The 27927-nt window shown below is 38.6% G+C and overlaps 3 protein-coding genes across 3 annotated transcripts in view; all 3 read left to right on the forward strand.

Moving 5' to 3' along the window:
• Window positions 1–27927, forward strand: part of clic1 (chloride intracellular channel 1) — an 83238-nt gene that overhangs the window by 25614 nt on the left and 29697 nt on the right. The gene's annotated exons all lie outside the window — the stretch shown is intronic.
• csnk2b (casein kinase 2, beta polypeptide) lies at window positions 1642–8005 on the forward strand. Its single transcript, XM_072369930.1, has 7 exons — window positions 1642–1767; window positions 2531–2612; window positions 2904–3006; window positions 3422–3537; window positions 4547–4622; window positions 4797–4986; window positions 5753–8005. The coding sequence occupies exons 2-7, from the start codon at window positions 2541–2543 to the stop codon at window positions 5841–5843; spliced, it is 648 nt and encodes a 215-aa protein (XP_072226031.1). The 5' UTR covers window positions 1642–1767; window positions 2531–2540; the 3' UTR covers window positions 5844–8005.
• LOC140274864 (sperm acrosome membrane-associated protein 4-like) lies at window positions 15064–27815 on the forward strand. Its single transcript, XM_072370244.1, has 3 exons — window positions 15064–15213; window positions 24673–24783; window positions 27037–27815. The coding sequence occupies exons 1-3, from the start codon at window positions 15165–15167 to the stop codon at window positions 27264–27266; spliced, it is 390 nt and encodes a 129-aa protein (XP_072226345.1). The 5' UTR covers window positions 15064–15164; the 3' UTR covers window positions 27267–27815.

Below are 27927 nucleotides of genomic sequence, written 5' to 3' on the forward strand. Positions count from 1 at the left end.
AAGGGTGATGATTCCATAGCGCCATGACAGCGGGACGGTGGCATCTGAACGTGCTGCGGATGTCATTAATGTTCCTCCTGACCCGTTGAGGACAGATGTTGGCGCCATGTGAGGTTAGTGCAAACCACATTGGGAAGAACTCCCATGAACAAAGTGCAACTTGATATCTAAATAGTAGAATAACGGTTGTTTTAATCATATAAGTGTGTTGTATCCTCAAGTGTTTTGTATTTTTATTAGAAAATGGTTCCGAAACAGAAGCAGGAAGTGGAAATAAATCACTCAAGTTGCTTTGTTTACCGCCTGAAATCTGACTTTTTAAATGGAGTAGTTCTAATAACAAGTATAACAAATACTTGTGAACTTATTTACTTACCAGGTCTCTAGTTGGATTCACTGCCTATGTTTAATCTTCGTTTGTTGCTTCACGTATACGGCGGCTTAAGGTAGGTCTGATATTTAGATAAACCTGCTAATGTACCTAGATAGGCCAGAAAGACCACTTTGAATCTAGAATTGTGTCTATATCAACTTTTCAACTGTGTTCTTACTCCAATATAAGCATAAAATCTGGTTGTTGGTTTATTTTCAGGTCATGGATAAACTATAGGAAGTATGTTGAAGCTTTTCAAGGTGCTATTTGAACTTGGACAACTACTGAATACTTAAACAAGGATGGGGATGTCTTTGCCATCAGTAACAAACAGAATTTCAGGGCAAAACTGATACATAATTCAGGCTTGCTCCCAGCAACTTCCTTTCAGTCAAAATATAGGAAAAACCTCATGAGGATAAATGTTTGCCATAATGTCAGTACTGCATAAACAAGAGGGCACTTTAATATTACAAACTGCTTTAAACAGCTGAAACGCTGAAGACAAATTAATTTACACTTTTTGTAACTATATATTTTACTGAAAATATCACCAAATCGGCATATCAAACATTAACTGAGAGTTTCAAGAACAATTCCAAAGAAAAAAATATGCACCGGATCATCTCACAACTAACTGAATAATCTTTAACTAATCTTAAACTGGCAGCAGGTTAGAAAGAGTGGCAGAGGCTCAGAGGCTCGGCTATGGTCCATAATAATCAATTCAGAATCATCTGTGTGTGCAAGAAGAAAGGCAGAAAAACATTCAAACTGGGTTGTGATCTTCCAGCTCTCAGTCGGCACCACTAAAAACAAACTGGTTGGAAACCACTTTCTCTAATACAGAGTTTTGTAATCCAGGGTCTAAACTGACTTGCCTACAACCCTGATCTGACACTCATCGCAAACATCTGGCACATCAACCAAAAAATGCAAGAAAGGAGGTTTTGAAACTATTTGTTCACTGTAAAATTCTGCCCTTGTCCCATCATTTCTAAAACTCTGACATCAACATTGAAATGAGTATCTGGTATATTTCATATAAATCATAGAAATAGAAAACCCAACCTTTTACACTTCCGGGTTTCAATTATAGTGCACAAATACAATTGTAGTCTCTTTATTTAGAAGGTGAAATGGCAGCTTTTGGGGTTATTTTTAAAAACTTTTAAAATAACGCCACCTTTTTTTTTTTTCATAATCACTGTGTGTGTTGGTGGAAGTAACCGGTGAGCGGCAGCAGCGCACCAGAAGCCGCTGACCGGGACCGCAGGAAGAGGAAGAGCGTAATCTACAGGGTGAACTAGGAGGGGGTGTCCATCTTATTTACACCCGTGATACATTTAATTGTTGTTTGGGGAGTTTTTAGGAAGGAAAAAGTTTAAACCCGGGTAAGTTGACGCAGTTAAACGCATATCTGCACTGAAGCGTTGCAGCGCGGAGATCTGGAGCTGCAGAAAGAGCTGATTTTTGTCACGAGGCCTGTTTTCTGACGATGCGCCATATTGGATCTCAGTCGGCTTCTGTAGTCGTTAGCGGTTTTTATCTTAGCGAGCTAACCATGGCTACGTTAAGCCCTCCGTATAAGTAACGTACGCATTTAACGTCGGAGTTATCATAAGCGTTTTGTTATTATTTGGACTTGGTTTGGAAGAATTAATGACAATAAATGTACCGCAGAGGTCGGCTTTTTTAAATGAGCAGCTTGGAGAAGTTTATAGCGATTAGCTGCTTAGCCTTTTTAGGTTTGAGCCTTTACAACTTGTAATTACGTTACCAAGTTATTTGTTCCATGAGTAATATATCGAAAAAATGTCAATTTAAGAGGGCAGTATTGATATATTATTTAATTTAACCAGCTTAAATAAATCATGAAAACAACATTTCGGGTAAGAATGCAGTGTTGCATTCATGCAACTTCGGCAGGGTAGAATTAAACCAATACTATGTTGATGGCTCATTGTTCCAGGATGGTTAAGACGAATTATTTCAAGTTGTTGTTATGTATATCTCTTTTAAGTTAAAGCAGTTAGGCAGTGCAAGATTAGCTCAATCGATGGTCAGAGAATGGTGAGAGCGGCGTTTCGTGCTTGGCTGCAGGGCCTGAATGCAGCGCATTTATAGTTTTGTGTCCACCTCTTATTTTTTTTTTAGGTCTTCAGACATGAGCAGTTCAGAGGAAGTATCATGGATCTCCTGGTTCTGTGGACTAAGGGGAAATGAGTTTTTCTGTGAGGTGAGTTACGTCAGTCTCACCTGGAAGTGTTTATTAAATGTCCTGGTTCAGGTGGTAATTGGTTGTAATCAAAAAGTTGAAGCAAAAGCTGGACTCGGTTTCAGTATACACACTGCCAGCTGTGAGACTGAACTGTGACCTTTAAACAGTCCCTACATGCTCGTATACTCAAATATATTATAGGTGTTAATGGAGGAGATTCCTTCCTTGTTTCTTTATGTGTGTTTTGAATTTGATCTTCAATTAATTAATGACAAAATCGTTTACTTGTCTGTGTTTTTGAAACAACAGGTTGATGAAGACTACATCCAGGACAAGTTCAACCTGACAGGGCTCAATGAGCAGGTTCCTCATTATCGTCAGGCCCTAGACATGATCCTAGACCTTGAACCAGGTTTGTGTTTTGCGGATACATCTTAGGATTAAAGTAAATGCAGATATTCGATTACTTGCGTCTGCTGATCTTTTAACAAGTCACGTGCCGCACATGTTTATCTCGGCCGATTTGGAAGCTTGATCTGCCCTCTTCAGATGGTTTGAGTGTAACTCCAAACTGTGCAATGTGTTTTTTAGTTTGAAAGCTTTTAAGTGATGTTGTATCTTTATGCCTCGTCACTGATGTTTATTCAGAAAAAACTCAAGCGTCCCATTTTTCTTTCAGAAAGACAAAGAAGACACTCTGTTATACTCCTGGTGTTTTCTGTCCCTTTGATTCTCCTTCTCATCACAGCTTTGCGTGTCTTAACTGTCACAGATGATACAACTGGTGGAAACACTTTCTGTTCTGAGCCTCTTTTCATTTTCTTCAGATGAAGAGCTGGAGGACAATCCCAATCAGAGTGACCTGATTGAGCAGGCTGCTGAGATGCTTTACGGCCTCATCCACGCACGCTACATCCTCACAAACCGAGGCATCGCACAGATGGTAGGCGCCAAATCCAACTATCTGGTGTTCATTGTGAGAGCTGTGTGTGTTTGTAGTGTTTCCTTGTAATCCTGAAAGTATCAGTGTTTGTGTTGCGTGAGACAGGGTTGCACAATTATTCAAATCTTCGTCTCAGGCCACAGTTTTGACTTTGTGGTATTGGAAATGTGTTATCTGTCAACAGAATGCAAAGCAAAGGCAAATCAAAACAAATACCTGCACACTGCATAACACAAAGGCTTCTACACATTTTGTCTTTATCCATCAACCTGACAGACTGGAATTTAAAAATTCAAAAATAAAGAAGCGGCACTGACTTTGTTCTCACTTTTGTGTCAACATGACACGAAGCGGATGAATGACACACATGCTTGCCCGTATTTTATTTTCCTGCTGTGTAAGCGAGGGGTTAAACAACAATGCGGATGTTGTGTTAGCTTAAAACACGTCCGGTTTTAAAAATCTGCGCCATTACATCTGAAACATGGACAAATAATTACCAGGAAGTAAAGTGAAACTGAGTCCGTCAACCTGTTGTAACCTCGGCTGAATTAGAACCTTCATCCTGGTCCGTACGGATTTAATGTAAAGTGGAAGTTGGCCTGTTCATAATCAAACGTATCGAGAAAGGCGGCTGCAGAGTTGACTGTGGTTAGGTTTTGGGTTTTCGCTTTGACCAGACAAGTGGACACTAGAATCACCAGTTACACTTGATTCTCCGACTCTGCAAGTGCTCACTTCGCTGGGAGGAGATCCTGCAGCACGTGCTCCCTCTGCTCTGAGGGTGCCGCTGCACCCTTATGTTTCATGGAGGTCACAAGGCTTCCAGTCCTTTGCTAAAAAGTTTTAGATGTAGTTTGTTGAAAGTCCCGTCATGGTGGGTGTAGCTCTGAAGGAGGAGCAGTTATCTTCCAACGTGTTGCTGTGTCCTTTGTAAAAATGCTTTGAAATGAGAGTTGATAGACACTTGTTATTACAGTGATTCTTTATTATTCTTATTCTTTTTCAGCTGGAGAAGTACCAGCAGGGAGATTTTGGCTATTGCCCCCGGGTCTATTGTGAGAATCAGCCTATGCTTCCCATCGGTGAGTAAAAAGATATATAACCGCTGTCCCATAAATATTTGATTGATACAGCAGGAAGTATTTGCACCATGGCAGCAGTGCAGGATTTGTGTTTGTTTAAGATTTAGCTGATATCTAAGCCAGTTTCCTCTCTCCTTTGTTCCTCACCTTCCTCTTTTTCTTCTTCCTCCATAGGCCTGTCAGACATCCCGGGAGAGGCCATGGTGAAGTTGTACTGCCCTAAATGCATGGATGTCTACACACCCAAGTCCTCCCGGCACCACCACACAGATGGAGCATATTTCGGCACCGGTTTCCCCCACATGCTCTTCATGGTTCACCCAGAGTACAGACCCAAGAGGCCCGCCAATCAGTTTGTCCCGAGGTTAGTAAGGCTTAAAGGCGCCAGGCATCCGCTCAGCAGCATTAATTTGCTGATTAGTCATAATAAGTACATGTAGGCAACTTTATTTATATTTAAATGTTCCTGAAGTCAGACCAGAACAGTCCAGTTGTGCACATGTTGGCACAACTATAGCTGGTTAAGCAGAAACTGGTATTTGCCGATGGCTAATCGATTGGAGATCCTCAACCATCAGTGATGCACACAAGCCTGCAAATTGATGTTTTTTTTTTTACATTTGAAAATAATTAGTCTGTTACAACTATCGTTAAATTTGTATATTTGGATCATGTAAATAGTTTAATATTTGACACTTAACAGATCAACACCAAGTAGGCCTGAGTCTGCGTTGAGGTAATAGCTTCAGACAAGTGACAAATGCATCTTTAGACTATTTTTTTAAACTGTGACTTCCTGTTAATAAAGCTGTAAACATTTTGTAATGTCCCCTTCTTCAGCATAAGTCAAATCAACTAAATATATACCTCAGTGCATGGCTTTGATTAGACAAACATTATTCTTGTATCCAAATATTGATTTTGGCTGATCTTTAATGGTGTAGTTTAAATATTTCTGTGAGATTCGCCTCCCTCTCCCACATCCCTTTGGCTCCGTGACGTCTATTTGTTGTGGCAAAACGACGACTGTCAGGGCGGGTTGATGAGTGTGTTGCATCACTCAAATTTTAGTTCGTCCTGCTTGGTACTTTAAAGTATTTAAGTTTTTTGTCACCGTTGTTTCTGTGCAGGCTGTACGGATTCAAGATCCACCCCATGGCCTATCAGCTGCAGCTGCAAGCCGCATCCAGCTTCAAGAGCCCCGTCAAGGCCATCCGCTAGAGCAACCGGGACTCATGATGATGAGGAGGAGGAGGAGAAGGAAGAGGAAGAGGAAGAATATGACAGAAGAGACAGGAATGAATCATAAGGAGAGGGGTCACCTGCATTTTGCAGAGCTGCTCAGATGACCCCTCCCCATCATGAGGACTGTATTATTTTGATTTAGGTTAGCACATATGAGAAAAGTGTAAAGATTTGAGTGTGAGCGAGATGTTAAAAAAAAAAAAACACACACACACACACACACACATATAATACATGAATACAGCCACACACTTGGTTTACCGTACCAAACTCACCCGTGCCAAAACAGAAGTGTGTGGTGTGCCTCTCCTCAAAGGAAGCAATGTCTGAGCCAGTTTTCACCTCTGGCTCTGTGGTGGCTCTGTATTTGGCACAGTTTGGTGATCGGTGGTGGTAAACCCTCCGTCTTAGGACGCCTCCTGTCCCCGTTAACCCCCCCACCTCCACCCCACCGTGCATGTACACTCAGGCTGGCACTCGCAGAGACAGTTCGGAAGATGTGGGCAGGTGTTTTCCTTGTATCGCTCATATGTGGAATTTGGTTTGGTCTGGTGTGTTTTTGTGGAGCTGCTGCACAGAGCATTTTGTTAAATTTGCCTTAAGGTACAGAAAAACACCCGGGTTGTTTCGCTTTTCAAGACGCAGAGATTCTTTTCACTTCTTTCTGCTGTTAGAGGACGTAGAGTAGAAACAGGTCAAATTAATATGGATTTCTGAATCATCAAACAATTGTAATGAGCCTGCGTCTTTTCTCCAGCTGTCTGTGCGTGTGTCAAACATCTGTACTGATACCTAAGAATAGAATCTGTGCTACTTTTTGTTTGTTTTTATTTTGGATTTTTGGAAAAAAGGCCCAACTCCCATTACAGCAGCAGGTTTGTACTGTCAGCTTCCCTCCATTGTAGCTTCAGTTCCACTGCAGAAGTAGTTTGACATCTTAGAGTGAATCGGGGTTATATCTTTATAGCGGAGACGATGTCTGGCAGCAGTCCCCTTACACTATGGACTATGGAGAAACCGCCTATAAACTTCATGTAATTCCATCCACACTAGTCGAAGCCTAATATTTTGTTTGAATCTGTTCAGAAACTCAAAATGTAAAACTGTTGTTCCTGCCATGACAAACACCACGACAAGCTGGTTCTTTTTGTTTTTTTAAAAATATATTTTCAACAAACAAGATGCAAACGTGAGCTTTATGGGTGCTGGCTGTTTTTAAAGCTCACCTGTTACATCTTGTTTTATCCAGGTGTTACGCTCCGGTTAGCGGAGCCAGGGAACAACCTGTGAGAGGAACCATGAACGCAGTCACAAATCTGTTCATTTGAGAACTGTTTTTTTTTTAAAGGGGGATATAAACAGCAAGTTCCCATTTTTCTTTAAAGACCTTAAACGCACGTATTGAAGAACAATGAAGGCCTCACATCTTTGTAGTTTGGTCCGACGCCTACAACGGCTGTTTAGAGACTGATGCAAAGCTGGGCTCATAATGTCTTTTTTCTTTAAACGTATCAAACAAGACACAGATTGAGGTGTTCATAAGATCTTGCGATTATGTGAAATTTTGCCTCAAACTCTGAAATCAAATCATTTGTCCAGATTAAACAGTTTAATAGTTTTTAGCAGATCAAAGGTGGATTGTGTTGCCTGGACAGAGTCAGGCTTGCTGTTATCGCCGCTCTTTTTGCAAAGCTACTCTCCCGCCGTCGTGATGACCTATTTCACATTAAGTTATCGGTCCTTTGCTCCACCTCCACACTGGATCTTCACCAAAATGTCAAACTGCTCCTGCAAAGAATGAGGATTCTCAGAGAATTTTGACAATCTGAATCCTTCAGCTCACTCCACCACGCACTGATCCCACTGTTGTCTCTTCAGCTCGGTCATTATTTATGTTCAGGTTCAGAGACGGACAGAAACCCCACCCCACCCCTCATCCTCACCCGACGGTCAGCAGCCCTTCTTTCAGTCCCACGACTCTGTGCGACTGCAGCAGATTTCGCTTTTGGTTTTCACAATACAGGAAAAATGGTATTTATGTGTCCAGATTTTAACTAATGTTTGTGTTGTTGTCTTTGTGTGACTGTGGACGGGTGAGCAGGATTCAGAACTCTCAATAAACTTCTATTTTCTTTTCATATTCTTCAGTCCTTTAGCTTTATTTCAACACTTTTAGTTCCGACTTTGCGTCACCTGGTGTCGCTAGAGAGAAAAACTTCAAACCCCGGAAAAGCCTGATTTCCTGTATTTGCTTTCTTAAAAATGTCTTTTTCTACAGCAGATAAAAGAAGAGCTCCTATAACGCAGAATGACGACCTGCATTCTTCACATATGTGTTTGCAGTTTGGAGCTCTGGGAGTTTTCCTGTGGTGGCAGAGGGAGTGATGGTTGTCTGGCTTTGGGGTGTGGTTCCAGTGACATTTCACATGACTCTTGAGAAATGGCAGCATTAAGCAAACAAAACAATTACACAGTAATGACACAAAATCATAAGATCTCAGTCATGCCTCTGTTTTTTCTTTTTAAATCAATGTTTAGTCATCTGATATATATATACATATATGGGAAAAAAGGTCAGTGCAGAATGAAAATGAGCAAAATGCATCTTAAATGTGAAAATATGCTCCTCAAATTCAATTCAAGCACACAAATATCTTAAGGCACAAATGTATGGCTTCATTAAGTATGAATCATAGAAAGTGTTATTCTCCCTCTGCATAGTAGCTGTTTTTGAAGAAACAACCAGCAAGGCTGATTTGTTCTCATGTGGTTGAACACAGTCAGTTTTTCCAGAGGGAGAAGAGGAGGAGTTTCCTCATGATTCAGGATAACCTCAAACCACACAGCCTGGGACCTGCCCTTCTTCTCACTCCCATTTTTGAGCAAATACTTCAACCATGCCATACCTTTTAAAATTTTTATTTATTTATCGTTGTATAATAGGTGAGTGTTTCCTGAAGCACTGATTGCTTTGTTAACCACGTACAGTAAGGCCCAAGGCAGCTCAGAGACTGTCTTTAGTGTATTAATCTGGTCAATTTGGCTTAGTCATGTAAAATTCTAAGCCTCTGCCACACCCAGATGCAACAGGACACATATTTTCTCTCACATGTCTCCTAGGATGCTGCTTTCCAACACCAACAGATACGAGTATTAGGAAAGGAGACCACATGTGAAAACATGTCCCGTAAATACATTCTGCGTTTTAGAAGGCTTTCATCTGCAGCTGCAGAGTGTGCTGAGGTTCACAAGAAAGTCACATGTCCTGGTAAAAATCCAACAAAGGTTTGACTTCACAAATACAAGCTGACAGTTTGGAGAGCTTTCTGTTTCCCCAAGTCTATTAGAGGTTTTCATGGTTTGGAAACAGTGAAGAGAGTTGACTCAGTGATCTCAGTTTCATCCAAACAAACAATTTATACTTGCTTGTAAGAGTTTTTTTTCAGCATTTAGCAGAAGTACAGTAATGTACTGACATGTAGAGCTTTGCAACTCTTTCAATCCTTCTTGTTGTTGCTCAGGAAGGTTGTCGATTGCACAGCAATTGTGAGTGATCAAGCCACTCCACGTGAGCTTTATGTTTTGTTCCACTGTTGTGTATTTCTGACTTTATGTTTGATCCCATTGTGTTGTAGGAAGGAAAAAAAATCAGATTTTTCTGCTGGACTTTGACCTAATTCACTGCCCCCGTGTTCACCACCAAGCCCAGAAACTGTCATGGCCTTTGGCAGAGCAGAGCAGAGCAGCACACCACAGCATGGTGCAGCCACCACCATGCTTCATGTCTCTGATGCCACATTGTAATGAGAGGTGTCTGGTCAGAAAGCTCAGACAGTAAAAGATTCGTAGTGTGGAGCATTCTAGTGAATTATACAATAAATGTTTGAGGGTTGCAGCCATTTTAACCTCACAACTCCAGGACTGGGAACGTAGGTCCATCAAAAAAAAAAAAAAAACTATAAACGATAGTATATTCATGCTCTTTAGAGGATTAATTATACAGACTTTGGTGACAGTTAGTAATGAAGCACTGCTGGGGTTGCCATTGTGTGCGTTTTATAAAGCATAGTATCGGTTGGGTTGATGACATAAAATTTGGTTTTGGTATTTATGGTTATACATCCCGGTGAAGGTCAAATTTACATTTATACTCGCCATATATCAATAACAACATGATGGGTCAGACTAAATTTAGCACATTTATAGTCCTCATTATATCAAATTCAGCATGGAGGTGTTTTTATATCATAGGCTATGCCTTGTTTCATAAACGTCATCTTAAACGTTTTAGATATTGTTAATATGTATGCTAAGAAATGTCAGTTTTGCACTCAAGGACTTATCACGTCCCTCCACAATGAGTTGATATTTAAACAGAAACACTAGCAGATCTGAGGCTGCATTTAATTTCCCATGGAAGTTGGAACTCAGAGCCGGGGATGATGTCATAACCGAGTTGACCATATTCCCCTGGGAGGTCAGGAAAGCTGCATGATTTCTCTCAAGTTTAGCTATTCTTAGCAATACAAGCTGATGATTATGCATTTGCGCGTACACATCATAACACCGTGTTTTCTGATACAGAAACCAGGCAGTGACTCACTATGTGTGTGACTGATTTAAAGCCACAAATCTCCACTTTTTATGTGCCACACTGCCTGTTGGATTTTGAAGAAGGTGACTTGGAAGTTTCTCCACCTGTCTGAGGCATTAATCTGAATTACAGGGGCTTAAAACTCCTGATGTCCACTCCTTATCCAGGGAAATTACCAGTAAAATAACACTGGGCTTGTCATTTTATAGGACTTGTAATGTTGAAAAAGTGACTTTGATAATCCCCTTAGTCTAAGATCCAGTCCATCAGTCATGAAATTCACTCAGCTGTAGTACATGTTTTGTGTTAATTAGCAAGCTTAGATGCTAATTAGAATGCTAGTTAACATGCTAATATTAACAATTTTAGTTTGTCCAAGTTTATCCACCAGGAATTAATCAAAACTGTTAAACAAATTCCAATTAAAAAAAATCTCTTTATAGCTAAAAACACAATCCTATACTTGTTGGATTCTATACTCTGCATTCACTATAAAAATATTGATTGTACATAAAAGATGGACCTTTAGTTGAGACCTCAAGTTCAACATTTAGTCATCACTATCGGGAGTGATAGCCACTAAAAATGAAATGCAAAGATATATACATATATCTTTGGGATCTTGGAGCTCAATTACTTATTGGGACCCAAACCTTTTTGTACCCATCCATCATCCATTTTCTTTACCTGCTTAATCTGTCGGTCAAGTCGCCAGTCCATCACAGGGCCACACAGAGACAAACGAGACAGACAAACACACACGCTCACACTCACTCCTAAGGACAATTTTTTAGAGACACCAGTTAACCTAACATGCATGTTTTTGGACAGTGGGAGGAAGCTGGAGTACCTGGAGAGAACCCACGCATACCAAGAACATGCAAACTCCACACAGAAAGGCCCCAGGTGGGGATTAAACCTGGAACCCTCTTGCTGTGAGGCAACGGTGCTAACCACCGTGCAGCCCCACCTTCTCATACCAAGAGCTAAAATTGTTAATTCAGTATTGAGTTAGTGTCTGAATTTGAACTTAAAATCCATTTTGGATCAACGGTTTAGGTTAAATTTGAAAAATATGTCACTGAATACACATTTCATTCTGGTTTAATTTTGATTGCTAAAATACCAGCATCTAATGGTGTCTCAACAGCATGCATGCACGCACATGTTTGAACAGGAGAGAACTGCGTGAGAATATTTATGGGAGGGCGGCAGCCTTACACTTTGTGAATCAACTGTCAACTCAGCAGGATCATGATATATGTACATAAAGTGCAGTGACAAAAATCACACATAAGTTGCCTTTGAATAGAGACTGCAAAGAAGAAGGGGACTGGGGCAATTCAAAAAATGTTAAGATAATTTATAGTAAGGAGAAATACTTCCTGTCTTGTTGCTTCTTCTGCATCTTTTGCAGTTTTCTGAAACTGACTTCATAAGACAACCCAAACCGCACCCATAATACTAAACTTGTTAAGTTGTATGTCATCTGTTATTACATTTGCGACAACTTTGTGGTAATATTCTTCAGCGATGAAATAGGGAAATTGAAATCAAGCCTTTGAAGCAATGAAAAGGGGGAACATACAAAACAAAAGCTTGCCACTCCCCCACACAGAGCCAGTTCAAGAGAAGTACTTAACAGTTTTTACCCTCATTGTTCGTTGTTATTCTATTTGTTATATGGTGTTTTCTTCAGCTGCAGCCCAGCAGTTTGAATCCTTTTATAATATGTGTTCACTGCTGTCAAACTAGCTTGTTTTTTCAGCACTCAATGTTACTGCTTGACTCTTTAGATTAGTTCTCTAGCTGTGTCGTGTTTGAAACCCTGGCTGTCCGAGTCACAGTTCACATGATGACTGTCTTCACACAAAGAAAAAGCACTAAACAAGTTTAAGAACTTTTTACCTTAGAGATCGTGTATTGTTCTATCCACCTATTTAATGTTAATTGTATTCAAGGTCTGTGCACAACCTCTTCCTGGTTTCAGCTCCTTTAAAGGTGTTTTTTCTTTTTAAAGAGTTATTTAATCACATTCTCGGTAACTCTGAGACACTATTGTATGCACCCCCTTCTCTTCTGTTACTCAGCTACCTTTTGTGGAGCTGCTCGGAGTGTTTCTTTGTCTACATTGTCATATTATCCACTGGTTACTGACTCGCCCAAAACTTCCAGACAAAGCCCTGTGACTGCACACTGGTGATATCCAATTATCCAATTATGTGACCTCTACATGCAGCTGGCAGCACATGTGATTTTTTAGATTTGTCCTACAGGCGAAAGAGGGCTGAATACATATTCCATACTTTTTGTAGATCAATCTCACAAAAGAATTACTCTGTAAATATCTTTGCTTTTGTCTCTCTTTGTCCTCTTTCTTAAAGTTTGGCTTTTAATATTTACTTCTCACTTCTGTGACTGATATAAAGATTGTTAGGTCCCTGCCACACACCCTCTTTCCAAGTGTCAGGAGTTGAGAAACAGAGGATCTGTGGGCAAAACAACAGAGGCATTTCACGGGGCCCAGACTGCCTCCCTCTCAGTAAACTATTTCAAAACCATGACTCTGTAGATGCCATTTCAAAACTGGTCCCGCCTCCAGCAGAAAACTGAATCCTGCTGGCTCTGAAGTCAGTTTCTGGGATAATCATTGAACAGCTCACATAGAAACAACCAAACACACCCACAACCCTATTTCATTGTAATTGATGTGAATAAATTGTGAAAATCCCACTTCAATCACGACTCCATTCATCAGCTGTCCACTTAAAGCTTTTGTTGTCCGTTTGCAAACACTCACGTTTGGTTACAAATTCTGAGCAAGACGAGACCTGCCTAAAGCCACATATCAGACCCAGAATGTCAGAAAGCACTGGCAGACCCCCCCATTATTTTTGGTTTAAACATGGACGGTTTGCAGTTGTTTTATACAACAACAGATTTAAACACACTGTTATCAGCAGAACAAACTATAGTAAGTCAGTAACAATATCAGTGTGATTTCTGAAGAGCAAATACAGGGAGAAATAATCTTCGTTACTATTTTGATCCATCATTTTAGTGATATATTTCACAGTTGCTCCTTCAAATCTCTGCGGTGTCAATAAAGACCCGGTTCTACAGAAAAATAAACACAGGTTAGCATAAAGAAGCTCTTTTAGATTAATACAGTACTACCTATGAGCTGATTTTACACTCTAAAGCTTCAGTGTTTTTGATTTAAAAGTGGAAACTTGTGAGTTTTCCACATATGTCGCAGCTTTAACCCCGCAGTCAGATGGACAGAAAACATTTAAGAACATTTCCTTTCTTTGGGATGAAAAATGATCTTATTTGAGCCTCTTTTTTTGTGTGTTTCTCATTTACGATTTAGTTAGACATAATAGAACACACAAGACTGTAAAATTCAAACACTTAAACAAAAACAACATGATTCCTAGACTATCAGCTCTGTCAAAGACTGAATGAAGAAGAGGAGAAGAAAGAGTCAAGTGAATCACGTTACTAAGCATTTTCAATGGTAAATGGATAATGGAAATTAGGTTCATAAAAGGATGGGAGATGTTTTTGCTATCAGTGTGGCCATCGGTTTTTATCAATAATTTAGAGCCATGCTCTGACATATTTTTGCCTTCACACATGTTTTTTTTGGATAATTGAAAGCTGGAGTGAAGCCAGTAATAAATAAACAACTTCATCTTCCAGATAACTCATACAAACCTGTTTGTCAAGTGGTTTGAAAATAGGTAGATTCCTGTTTGTCGCTGATCAATAAGCTGATCCATAAGCTGATCCATTAGATCAAAACACCCAGGTGTTTTAGTGCTTTAGCTGTAAGTTGAAATATCAAATATTGTGATTATGGACACAGACAGTGTGTTATCATAACTTAGATAATCAAATAAGTCCCAAATCACTGGCACACAGGTGCTAAAGATGAGCTTGAAATCAGCTTGTTGTGAGCAGCCTGACTATTATCTTCAGGTAATCAGAAAATAATGGTTTAAAATATTTGTTTTTCATGCAGATGCACATTCAGCAGGCCTCTTTTCAGTAGACACAGTGTTTTTTTGAGCATCCTGGAGGCAGCTAAATTACATTTGAATCCAGAACCCACTGGAGAGTTCAATGTTAATCTCATGCAATCTCAAAAAGTATACAAAATTTGACAAGAAAGAAGCAACAGTCCATTAAAATACAGAAAAAGACTAACATTTCTTGTTTTCTTTTCCTTTTATCATCTAGTGATGCCCAAAATACTCTCCAAGTTGACAACTGTAAGGGTAAATTGACCCAATGTCAGCTTTTCGTGGGGTAATAAGCCCTTTTCAGCTTCGTGACAATGCATTTCTCACATTATACGATGCTTTTGAAGGACTTCAAATGTTATTTGAAATCCTGTCTACACAATAAATCGATCCTATGAGGAGTTAAAACCAACAAAGAGCCGCACACATTTTCATTCCACACGCTTCCCACCTTAAAGTAAATAATCCTCCACCTGCGTGAAGCGCACAACAGTCTGGGTGGGTGCCCCGGACGAGCGCCTCCGATTGGATAACGGTGACGTTTTGGAAGGAGGGAGAGATTATAAATGCAGCCATGACATGACAAAAGTTTGTCTGACCAAGATTATAACGGTCTGAGTCTCCAAAGGCAGCCAGCTTCTTCTTTGAGCTCCTCGTTTTCCTTCTTTGTCCAAGATGAACAGAGTTATTATCCTTTTTGCTGTCGGACTCTGCTTTGCAATCGGTAAGGATAAACTCTGGTGTTTTTATTCAGAAATTCAAGGTTTTTTTAAGCGTCTCATAAATAAAACTCCATCCCCCTAAAATACAAGTTTAAATGTGGTTTTTTTGCCAAGAAGTTTGGTTTAGCCTTTGTACAGGTTTAAAGATGATTAGGTTGTTAAAATTCAGTTTGTTTCTAAACACGCCCTTCATGTCTTCCATCACGTCGTTTCTGTTAGAGGTTTTGGATCTGGGATCTGCAAGCGCAGTCAGATCCTGTCTAATACGTTTTGTTTGTTTGAAACCTAAAATAGTTAACGGTCTTTGACATTTCAGAGCGCCATTTTTGTCTATTTTGCAGGGTGTGCTCATGGTGAAGGGTGTAGAGCTTGAGGCTGTAGTCGGACTGGGTGTGTCAAGTTGTGGAAACATCAAGCTGTGTGAAGGTTTAACTAGTGATGCACCAGTGAATTATAAGATGTTTAAAACACCTCCACCTACTCAGCAACAATGCAATTCAAATTCATGTGGAAGACATTGATTGTATAATATTGAAGGCAGTCCCGCGGTTTATTTGAGGATATATTTCTGTCTTTTATGTGATAGATGAGCTCATTTGACTATTGTAGATGGGACTGTGAACAATGCACTATTCATGAAGTGACTGTTATTCCCCCCACTGGTTTGTGAACTTTGAAGTCTGTTTCTTTTGATACTTTTGGAAACAAAAGTGGCACACTTGTGTATTGTTAAAGGTTATAGTGTCTATATTTGAGAATGAGCACAGTGGTTTGTAGTCTAGCTGATGACACTGTTTACTTCCAACTATTTTATAAGAGAGGTTGAGGCTTCCTGGTTGCTCCCAGTGACCATCATATTCCATTTTAATGTACTTATATGTTGGCCTCAGTTGTCATAGCAAGTGACTCACAAATGTATGACTGTTGAAATTAGTCAAAGTAACAGTTGATTTTGTTTGCTGGATGGGTGTACAGTGAATTACTGGAAATAGATTTAATCAGATTGGAGCCAAATGTGTGAATTAGAAACAATTTGAAGATTTGTTGCTGTGTGTTTGGACTAACAAGCCATCTTGTAAAGAATGTTTTTCTGTAACCTGTGCCTGCTGTGGTTTGCTTTGGTTTTTTTGTTTGGCTGAAAATGGTTAAATGTGGTGGAGAAGTGAATCGGTGGAGAAAGAATGTAGACCTCATTTGGTAAAATTTTATTCATACTCTCGTGTGTAAGATATGCTAATTAACAAGCCAGTGTTTTGCCAAAATTTGTCGCTCTTTTTAGGCTTTTTTTGGTGGAGTTTTAATGTCATGGAGGCATATGGATGTGGACTGAGTTTCCAGAGTTAACCATATTGATAATAAAGATTTGCTATAATCTTGAAACTCATCGAAAACGAGAACACAGTAAACCATCTAAATGAAACATCGACTTCACATCTGTTGAAATAGCCTAAAGTAACAAACAAACAAACAAAGACTAAAAAAAAAACCCCACAATTGATTAGATTAGTTTATAGTTAGTTGAGTTAGCTAGAATTAGCAGTTGGTTAGGTAAAAGTGGGGATTCATATGATGTACTTTGCTAAAAGTCTGAGATAAAGTTATGACTGCTCAGGAAACTATTTTTTTATTTAAGTCATAGTTTTTGCAAAAAGTGGCCTGAAATTTTTTCAACTTAAACTAATGATAAAAGTTTTTAAATTGCTAGCTAAACTGCTAAAAGTTAAGAACAGTTTTGTTAGCTAAGAATAATGACCACTTTGAACAATTAGCCAAGTCGAGTGTGACAAAATTGTTCATGTAGTTTACTGAAAGTAAGTTAATTTACATAAAAGTAAGTAACGTTTTGCTAAAAGTGGCCAAAAGTTTGCTAAACAATTTGTTTCAGCTTAAACTAATGATAAAACCTTTTAAATTGCTAGCTAAAATGTTAGCTAAAAGTTAATAGCAGTTTTGTTAGCTAAGAATAATGAGCAGTAGGATCAGTTATCTAAGTCTGGTATGACACATTTGTTTATGTAGTTTGCTAAAATAGGTTACATTTATATAAAAGTGAGTCATAGTTTGCTAAAAGTGGCTAGAAGTTTTGATAAAAAAAATTCAGCTTAAACTAATGATAAAACTTTTATGCTTGCTAGAAGTCAAGCCTTAGTTAACAGTAAAATTCGAATAAACAAATGTTAAGAATACAGAGTCAACAAATGCAGTATGACATATTTAATTTACATAAAAAACTTTTTGCCATTAGTGAGCTTTAACTAAAATGCAAAAATATTCATTGTGACAAATACAAAGACTTAGTTTTGTTCAAATTCTACCAGTAAGGTTTTATAAACACATTTATCCAGAAAAATGATGAATGAAAAGTTTTTAAAGTTTAAAAAAAAAAAAAGTTTCATCTGAAGCTTTAACAGACTGAGTGAAACACAGATGAAACTAAGTGTTTTGGTGTTTACCACCCATATACTTCCCAGGCTTTCCTTTAATGCTGTGATTATACCTTAGGTCTGAGTCAGTTTGTTTGTGGAACAAGGAGTATCGTAGTTTTTTTCCAGACTCTTTTAAAAGACTGAATCATGCCCCAGCCCGCCAGGCATTACATGAGAAATTCCTCACCTTGTAACAGTCTGGGCTTTGCCCAAGTCTCAAATTCCTCCTCTACAGAAGGTCATTGACTTGGCCATTTGTTCTGCATGCATTGTGTTTTGGGGCTTTTGTCATTTGGTTTTGTCTCAAGGAGCCCCTCAGTCCTGTTGTGTCATTCTCCTGTTTCAAACCACACCCTCCAAAATGGGAACTTCTTTCCCATCCAGGCTGCTTTTTTTCGTGTTGCAGGTGACAACTTTGAATTCTTGTCCCATCATGGTTCACATTAATAGTTGTTTGTGAGAGGAAAATGATTCACAAACGCAAATAATTACATACTGAGGCTTCAGTGACCAGAATGAGTGTTTGTGATCCAGAGTTAGTTTCTGAAGTCAACATGTTACAGACTGAGAGGACTTCCCAAGCATCGGTTGGGAGAAAAATAGACAAAAACCTTGCCTCTGTGTAGTTCTTGGCTACTTATGGACCCGGATGTCTGTAAATTTCCAGACAAGGGAGGAAATAATGTAGAGGCATTTGTGAGGGGAGTTAATGTGAAAAAGACTCATTGTTTGAAGACACTTTAGAGGCACTTCATAGTTGTTTGGGTTTTAATTGGTAGATGAACAGAGTACTTTGTTAATCCCAATGGAAAATCACAGCCTTGACTGTCCATTTTTGCTTACATGAAAGGATAATTTTTCAGTCAAATCTGCTTACACGTTGACATTAAAATATAAAGGATAAAAGTGAATGTTTTTTATTTCATTACAAATGCATAGTTTAAGATTAAAGAAGTTGTTTTGTTTGTAGAAATACAACTTTTTTCCTGTTCTTTTATAAAATGTGCTCCATTTCAAGCTAAACATGCTCTGCTCCATGACAGTTCCTCTGTTTCACGCAATTTAGCTGTTAAAGAAACTCGATGAATGAGCGATGGAGAGAAAAATAAAAGCCTTTCCACCACAAACATTTAACATGGCAACTACCAATGAAGGATGTCTGCATTGTGAGCTAAGATCTATCTCATACCCATATGCGCTCCTGTGGAGATCACACAGCACTTGTGTCAATGCAAAACAAACTGAAGCAGCAGAAGTTAAAACTGATTCCCTCAGCGCTAACTTAGATGGCAAGAGAGACACCACGCCTAATATGACCCACATTAAACACCACATTAGCATCAGCGGAATTATTCAGCTCAAATACTTGTGACATTATTTGTCATGATTTGTAGAAGAGCTGTTGTTGATATCCGTGTTCTCCTGTGAGTCTTGTCTGTTCTACATCCAGCTCCTGTATTTGAAATTAGACACAATTAGAAATGAGAAATTAGACACTAAGCCTGCAGTTTTGGTGAAAGAGCAGTAGAGGGCAGTAAAAGACTGACCCCACACAGTAGTTAATTAGTTTGGTGCCACACCTTACAGTTCAAACAGGATCCCAGATGTCATAAAAGGTTCTTTACACGTGATATTTCATTGTAAAAAATGTTAACGCAGGTTCTTTACTCATTTAAATGTTGGTCTTATATTTTTTTAGAGCTTTTGTGTCTATAAGGCACTGCACTTCTACTTATTTAAGTTGGCAAAGGTCTCTCAAAATGAGTCTCAAATGTTAGCAAACAGTATAATATTCAAAGTGACTATACATGAAACAAAGTCTTTAAAAGAAGAAGACATTTTGTTTGTGAGTAAGTGATTTTTTTATTAATTCTCAGTGCTGATGAATCAGCAGTTTTAAGGCACATAAACACACAACATGGAGGAAATACAAAAAGTTGCCCACATTTTCTAAATGACTTATCTTTATAGAATTTCTGCCATTTTATGCTCCACGACTAATGTTTAGCATTAAATATGATTTCTCTTCCTCCAATCCATTCATTTAGACTTTACATACAACACAGGATCATCTCAATAATTAAGAACTGAGGCATTTTTAATCAAACTTTTTTTTTAGTTTAGTGTTTGAGCAGTCACAAAATACAAACTCATACTAAAAAGGAGGACTGGATGGGAGTTATTCCCCCCTTTTCTTTACAGTTGATAATACAGGGTATTAATAAGTGGAGATGCTTACCTTTTTAAAGGTTCTGCTTATGATTCAGCAGCAGTATATAAACTGTATGAATGGTTTGAACCTGAAATGTAAATTTGAGCATAATTTTTTATTTCTCTTCCATGTTTACCTTCCTTGATTCATCATGTTTGCACGTTAACATTTGCTCACACCATTGTATTATAAACCGGTTACTGAATGTTCGTGCAGTCCTTGTTGAAGCTGAATATAGTAGTTTATAGTTTTGGTTGGTTTGAGTCTGAAATTGTGACCACTTGGATCAAACATCATCTCAGAATAAAACAGCTCCAAGTACAAGTGAATTATCTGTGTCCCACTATTTGTTCGTTAAAGGAGTTGTTATATCTTGACATGTTCTTTTCTCGATGTCATGGTGACGAAGGTGTCGAAGCGACCTCACCCTACGGTTCAGAGGTTTTTGAACAGCAGAAATGACAGACATCTGATCTTCTCAGCGATCTACGTGACAAATTCCCACACACGAGGAGAGCAGCTTCTCACATGCCAATGTTAAGTGGCTACCGTAAAGAGGGATTGAATCTGATTACCGAGGCTTGCTCTTATGTGTCGTACAGAGGTTGTTATTATTCAAAACAACAAGCAACTGTCTGTAAATCTGCTGCAATCAAAGGTGAAGAGAACCATTTCTTTGTTGACACACTTCTGCAAACAGGCTGCTGTGACTGAGCCTCATTATCCTCACTGGACCCCTGTAATTACACCTGCTTTGGATGGTACTTTACGTGCTGTAATGTTAAAAAAAAGAGGTCATTGGCAACATGGTATGTTTTGCGTCATTGTGTGTGTTTTGAATGCTTTTGGGATGGTTCAATAGTGCGGAGGAGCAGGTCGGACTTGTTTGCAGACAGCAGGGGAGGATGAAACATGCAACTCGTCTGGCAGCATTGCAGGACACTGAGGTGTTGGGTATTAGGTGTGGCTGCTGCACCCACATGTAACTTGGCACTAATTTTCCATGATTTAGCTGAAGTCCTTGAAAAGTTTCTGAATTCCCACAACTCATCCAGTCAGTAAAAGCTGCATAAATGTATGTAAGGCCAAAATGAAGAAGCATAGCCTCTGTTCAAAGGATAAGATTAAAACAGAGATTCATTTCTGACCCAGTTTTAACAGATCTTTTTTTAATAGACATTGTATGTTTCATAAATGAAGAATCTAGGTTTTATCTCACAACAGAATACACTGCAGTTGCTTATGTGAAGTGACAGATAATTTCGAGCAACAGGAAAGGACTTAAAGACTGTCAAAAGGTTGGGCGTAACCGAAACCAGCAGGACAGGGTGTGGAGACACTCTGTGTACAAAGGTGTCTACATGTGTGCCTGTGTTTGTTTGCTTTAATGAAAATATTTATTCAGATTTTGCCAGAAAATTATTTCAGTTTAATTACTGCTTTAATTTGAAAGCATCGTACCAAATTTGCTTTTATCTTTTACCTTACAGCATGGGGTCGTAGTTTTAAATGTGAATTTATTGCTGCTTTTCACCCTTTCTACATCCTTCACATTTATTTTCTTAACTAAGTGTACCATCTTGTGCTTTTAGAGTTTATTCAGAGGCATTTGTTACTGTAGGGTTTAGACAAAATTATGAAAACTTAACTAAAAATATAACTTCTAGTAAAACTAAAGCAAAGTAATTTAAGTTGAAGCTGTAAATTAAACCTTTTAATTGTTCAAACAAGACAATTAAGTCTTTTTTCATAGCTACTAGTAGTTTTTTTTTAGTGCTTGGAGGCTAAAATGTATCTAGAATGGATCCAATGTACCACTAACTCACAATAGACAAGCCTATAACATGAAGTAACGCCGTGTCCTGTAGGTTGTGGACCACAGTTTCTGATGATAGTGGCTTTCTGAAATAATCAGACTATTTTGTTGTTTTTAAATGGACTGTAGAAGTCAGCCCCCTCAGTGGGAATGTGTTTAAGCTACCAGCTGTCTTAAAGTCGGTTTAAATTGGTCAACCTCTTTGTCTCTGCCATCACCTCCAGAGCTTCCATGTGAGATTTCCAACTGTAAATGTATGAAGAAATATATGAAAGAAAAAGTCAGCTGTGTCCAGTGAAAATGTTCCCATTCACACCAGTCTCAAAAGAAAACATTTCTCCTAATGTCCAAAATATATTATGGCAATAAAGGCCCAGAAACTATGAGATGCTCCCGTTTTTCTTGCTTGTTTTTTGAATAGGGAGATGATCAGGTGACGTGATGCGCACGTGTAATGCATGTATTGATATTACAGCCTAACAATGTCTTCTTTGTTGTTGTTTAGTTTTAAACTCTAACCGACTGTGACTGACAGCAAAGTAGATAAGTTAAGTGGTTTGCGTGCTTGATAGTGTGGTGTAATACCGCCATCTCCCATCTCTTTCTAACCGTTTAATGTGTAATAGCTGTGCATATCACTTGTGATTTAGTAATTTTACAATTTTTTAGGATGTCTGACAGTTTTGTGTAAAGTAAAATGTTTGCATGTTATGGTTATGAAAGGCGGACATCGTCATATGACGAATTTGTAGTTTGTGTGGTTGAAATCTGAAACTACACCCAGATTTGTCCTAATTTCTGTACTTTGAGCTTGTATTGTGAGACTGCTACATTTGGATACATTTTGAGGCAATGTCTGTATTTCACGTTCTGCTTTGAGACTGCGATGTTGAATCAATGCCGATCGGAGCTGAAGCTGATAAATACCCGTGACTGCTGTAGAGTAACTTGACAGAAGACTGAATGCAGATGAAACACTTTCCTATTACGCTCAAAAGCCAAATGTTAGCAGTTGTTGGAGGCTTTTTTAAACGATGCCCAGACTGAGCCTATTATTTCTCCCCACAATTGGGTTAAAATCAACTAAATCAGACCGTCCTCCAGCATGGAATTATATTATTTAAAACTATTAAAAAGCAGATAATAAAACAGAACATTCTGTACACTAACTGGTTTAATCACATCTGCATGATCGGTGTGTATTTTCTGTTTCTCCAGTCATGAGATGCTGACGTCAAAACTGGAGCGACAGGTTTTATAACAACAGTTGTTTCAGTGTCTCAGCTCCCAGTCTCACACACGCAGACAATCATAGAAAAATAAATTATACTTACCGGCGCTTACAAGCTATAGACTTCCTGCTTTAGTATTGTGACACATTAGTTGAACAGGGCCTCAGTGTGACTTCATAAAAGTTGCTGAACACATTAACCAGATCATTACTGTGGAGTGCTTGTTGATTGAATGTATCTCCAGTAATCTAATCAAGTTGCATCAGCAACTGGGTCATTTTCATTCACATTTTGGCCTCTGGTGGTCACTAGTTTGATGAACACATTGACATATGAATTGTTTATGTGGCGTTTAATGTATATTGCCCTTTTCAACTAAATTTAGGACATATTTTTTGTTGGATAGCAATTTTTGTGTATCTATCAGTGTAATCTTGTTTTGTGATTTATTCATAGTCTTAGTTTATTTACTAATACGGTAAGTTTCATAGCCTTGTTTGTTCCTCCATTTTCTAGGAGAGATTTTTCGTTAATGGAGAGTTTTAAGTTTATAGTGCCTCTGTTTTTTGAGTGCGTCCTTGGTTTAATTCCGCCTCGTTAGGATAGCGCGTCTTTGTTTTGTAATTTGTTCATAGCATTTCTGTTTTCCTCCCAGCATGGAGAGATTTGTTTTGTTTTGGGGGGGGGGGTCTACCTTCTACCCAGAAAGTTTTAGAACTCAGGTACAGGTGTGGAAAATTACTATTTTTGATCCAAACTATGGCTGCATTTCAACTGCAAAAACCTCCAAAGTAATGGCACATGTCTTACTTAGCCCTGATTGTAGACATAATTTATACTACCAGTTTGAAAGTTTGGGCATATTGAAAGACATTCCATGTTGTACGTGATGCAACAAGCTTGCTCTCAGAGGCAGTTTGAAAAGTCCCAAGCTGGCAAACATCCCAAGATGATGACTATCTTTTAAACCAGTTGTCTTTAAAGCTTTGTCAATGTCTCTATTGACTATAAACTGACTTCCACTGAGTTTCCATCGTGCAAAGGAATGACTTGACTTTGACACAGATTACTATTATGTGCCATCTTCCATGCTGGTTGGTATTTTATATCTGGAATCTAATCGCAGCTGTTGGCTTAGGTTTTATCTAAAGTGCTAAAAATTGGTCAATTTTACATTGTGTATTAAGCTCTGTTTCCAAATACAAACTTCAATGGGACGAAGCAATTTCATGACAAGGCTAGTACCAGGGGGTTAGTTAGAATAACAAACTCTTAAGTGGTTCCACAGAAAAGAGCCCAAAAAATGGGGTGAAACTTCAGGATATCTTCTAGTATACATGCAACACCCAATGGGTTTGACGTATACACAGTGCAGTTTGTGGGACTGTTGGAATTAAATACTAAAGCAAAGTAAAAAAACACCTTTTTAATCGTAGAGTTTTTGGCTCTGTTCAGTTTCCACTTGCCACAAACACCAAACTCTCCTGTCAGATCAACTATCTTTCTGGTCCATCAAAACAGGCTTTGTCTTGATATCATAGTCATTGATGTAAGATAACTTTTAAAAGGCTACAATGTCCAAATGGACAGTCGGCACTAAAACAGTCTGTTTTGTTTTCTTATTGTTCTCATTAAACTTGTTCCAATCCCATATTTTAATCATGTCACGATGTGTATGTGCTGTGTTGGTAACAGGGTTGTATAGCCTGTTCTTCATACAGATTTTTCTTTTCTGTCTTTTGTTCCCTCCTTGTCACCCTTTTCAATACTCACAGGCCAAGCTCTCCAGTGCTACAAATGCGAAATTGGCTTTGGGGACTTGTGTATTACCAGAAAAACCACATGTGAGGAAGGAGAACATTGCTTCAGCGGTGTCGGTAAAGCAGGTGAGTTGCTCATTATAAAAAGAAAAAATCCAGCCTGAAGACAATCTTGTCACCAGCTCAAATAAATCCACACCAACGGCATTCCTGAAGTCCCTGTTCCGTAACAAAGGGAGAATGACTCACAACAGCTTGTTTATAGAAAGCTGGAGACAACACGATCGCAATACCTTTACTTCAGGGTCACAGGTTCAGCTGACTGACCGGTACCGGTACCAGTATACAACCGGCAACCTGTCCCTCAACCTGAGTTACAATTATATCAGGTGTAGTAAAACAAAACCCAAGATAGCTAAATTATCTGCCATAAATGACAGAATCAAACCCCCCTCCCCCCAAAAAATATGCTTTATTTGGCAAAAAAATGTTGAAATTACAGGTAAGTGCCTACAATATGAGACAACATCAAGTCTTCATATTACTGTCTTATCTTCCTCGAAACTGAGGATGTGACATGACAGGTAAGATATGTGAAGAGGGAAATCATCTTTATCAGCTTATCAGTGCCTGCAGCCCACATTCTTCCAGTGTTTCATGACAAATATATCAGTTGTGACAGGATTGACAACAACTTTCAATTTGAGATATTTGTTGAAGTGTATTTGGAATGATGTAAATGTTTCCTTAAATCATCATGTCAGACACTTGGATGAGGATGCGTGAAAAGAGTCTTTTTACCAGTTAGATTTGAGATTTGGGAGGTTAATGTCAAGACAAAAAAAAGTTTCTGGGTGAAAAAAATCCCCACAGGAAGTCATCTTATAATTTGAAGAAGCAGCTGTAAGGCTTTTGCAAGTACTCGTGATTAATTTGGTGAATTTTTTCCAAATAATCCTTTCTTTAACATTAAAACTGACAATTTGCCATGCCAGATAGCCATTGGTCGGGGCAGCCGGCTTGGATTCAAATCCTGTCTTGAGGTGCTTTACTGCATGTTGTCCCCGAATAAAGGTGTTAAAAAATTAAAAATGACAGCCAGTGGTCTTATTTAATTTCTATACACTTTAAACTGGAGTTGGCTCATCATCGTGGACATAAACCACAAACATTGACAACATGCACAACAACATTTCAAACACCTCAGTCTACTGAGTTGCATGTCCCCCTTTATGTCCCTTTATGTTGGGTGTAAGTGAGATTTAGGTGTACACATGAACACATAATGCTAAGATCAGAATCCTCCATATTGGCTTAATTTGATTATTGCTTAGCCTGAATGTGACATTATTCAGGTTGAAGTGATCTGAAAATACTGTTTACATGGCAGCGCCCTATTCAGAGTAAGGTCATACAGTATTATTGGAATATTACAGTGCATGTAAATTTAGTCAGTGATAACATACTAGACAGTTTCTGTTTTCAATATTTTGGCTTTGACTGGATGCATAAACCATGTTTACACACTAAAACATGCATACACCTTTTCCTCCCTACTTGCATTGATAAAGAAAGAGTTTGGTGAGAATATGTGCACCTCGTACATTCTTCAGACCATCTGTACGTGTTTTTAGGGCAATTTTGGCCTCAAAGGAGGCTGAAACAGAAAAAGAGGCAATATATTTTGGAATGAAACAAAACTATTTAAAGTATTATTCATTTTTTTAAAGTAATGTGCATCATGGTCATTTGCAATGGCTGCAGAAGACCTAGCTAATGAGGCTTTAAAAAGACAAAAAATATGTAGACACTGGTCAAATTTTCTGACATTTATGCTAATTACTAATAATGGATATGTCCGCATCCATTCATGGCTTAAGATAGAAGTTAAGTACAATGTCAGGATGACTGAGATTTATTAAAGATAACCACACATATGCATAGCTTTATAAATCTAACAAAAATAATATGTACAGCGTTTGTCTGTCCCCAGAAGTTTGCTGCCAAATATCAAATATTTTGGATTTAGTTTGTCTTTTTCTACCTCCTGTCTTTTATTTTAAATTTGGTTTTCATACTACCTTTTTAGGCAGGACTCCCTGGAGGAAGAGATTATGTATCTCAATGTGGCATTTATGGCTAAACAAAGGAAATGAAATAATAAAATAAAATGCTTCTTAATGTGCTCATGAGCTGCAGAAACAAATACAAAAGTTTGTCTTCAGACATATGATAAAGACATGGTAAACTTGAATACCTTCTTGTGGTTAATTGTAATTAAAATCTTGAATTCTGAAGCTACACAGTGCACAGCAACACCAATATTTCAAACCATCCCAACAAACAACACACCAACATGGTTTCTCTGTCACTCCACAGCTGGGTTCCTGGACATCAAAATGAAGGGCTGTCTTGAAACTGCCAAATGCAACCAGACCGAGGATGTGAACTTCCCAAACAGTGGCTCCAACACCACCATCTACAGTATGACAAAGACGTGCTGCAACAGCGACCTGTGCAACGCCGCCCCTGGCCTGCCCGGGACCTCCGTGCTGAGTCTGGCACTCGCATCCATCTCGGCTGTGTTTGCTGCCAATGTGTTGGTTTGACAGAAGACACGACGGTTGAAAAGTGACACAAAGTCCATACACGCATAACACTCCATCATTCACTCACCAACACAACATGAATTAAATGAAATGCTCTCCTCAGACATGAGCTGTAACCAGAGCTTGTTCCCTATTTTCTCAACCGGTTCTTGTTTATTGTCTTTGAGGTGTATTTTTGATTTTAAAAACTGTTGTATGATTTGAATTTCTCTTTTTTTTTTCTTATATTTTCTTATAAGTTCTTACACATATCAGCCCTCATTTACTCTTAAGCCCTTTTCAGATACGAGATGCATAACTTTAATCTATTCATCAATCTGTTAAAGAGGTGGCATTTAGTCGTTCTAAACCAGTACATCTCACTTTGGCCAAGAGCTCAGAGTCACAGTTTATAACATATAAGATTACCATAAAAATTCAGTGTGCCAAGCATGCTGTGGTTGTGGAAGCAGCTCAAAATGTCACTTTTCTATGTTTTTACACTTATTTAATTGTGTTAACTAGTAAGTTGAAACAACTGACAGTAACAGTAAGTCGTACCCCCCCCCCCCATTTTTTTTTTTTATATATCAAACCAGAACCCATGCAGCATTATATCAAACAAAACAAGACTGGATGGAAAAAGTGGAAAATGTTATCTTTATTAGCTCATCGCTGCTGT

This window comes from Leuresthes tenuis, unplaced genomic scaffold, assembly GCF_036924035.1.
Source record: "Leuresthes tenuis unplaced genomic scaffold, fLeuTen1.0.hap1 SCAF_18, whole genome shotgun sequence".
Classification (NCBI taxonomy): domain Eukaryota; kingdom Metazoa; phylum Chordata; class Actinopteri; order Atheriniformes; family Atherinopsidae; genus Leuresthes; species Leuresthes tenuis.

What these genes read in the sequence shown, in the direction of transcription:
- LOC140274864 (XM_072370244.1), top strand. Translation starts at nt 15,165, where the DNA reads ATGAACAGAGTTATTATCCTTTTTGCTGTCGGACTCTGCTTTGCAATC. An exon ending in CGGACTCTGCTTTGCAATCG is followed by an intron (nt 15,214 to 24,672) that starts GTAAGGATAAAC and finishes CAATACTCACAG; the next exon opens with GCCAAGCTCTCCAGTGCTAC. An exon ending in CAGCGGTGTCGGTAAAGCAG is followed by an intron (nt 24,784 to 27,036) that starts GTGAGTTGCTCA and finishes GTCACTCCACAG; the next exon opens with CTGGGTTCCTGGACATCAAA.
- csnk2b (XM_072369930.1), top strand. Translation starts at nt 2,541, where the DNA reads ATGAGCAGTTCAGAGGAAGTATCATGGATCTCCTGGTTCTGTGGACTA. An exon ending in GATCCTAGACCTTGAACCAG is followed by an intron (nt 3,007 to 3,421) that starts GTTTGTGTTTTG and finishes CATTTTCTTCAG; the next exon opens with ATGAAGAGCTGGAGGACAAT. An exon ending in ACCGAGGCATCGCACAGATG is followed by an intron (nt 3,538 to 4,546) that starts GTAGGCGCCAAA and finishes ATTCTTTTTCAG; the next exon opens with CTGGAGAAGTACCAGCAGGG.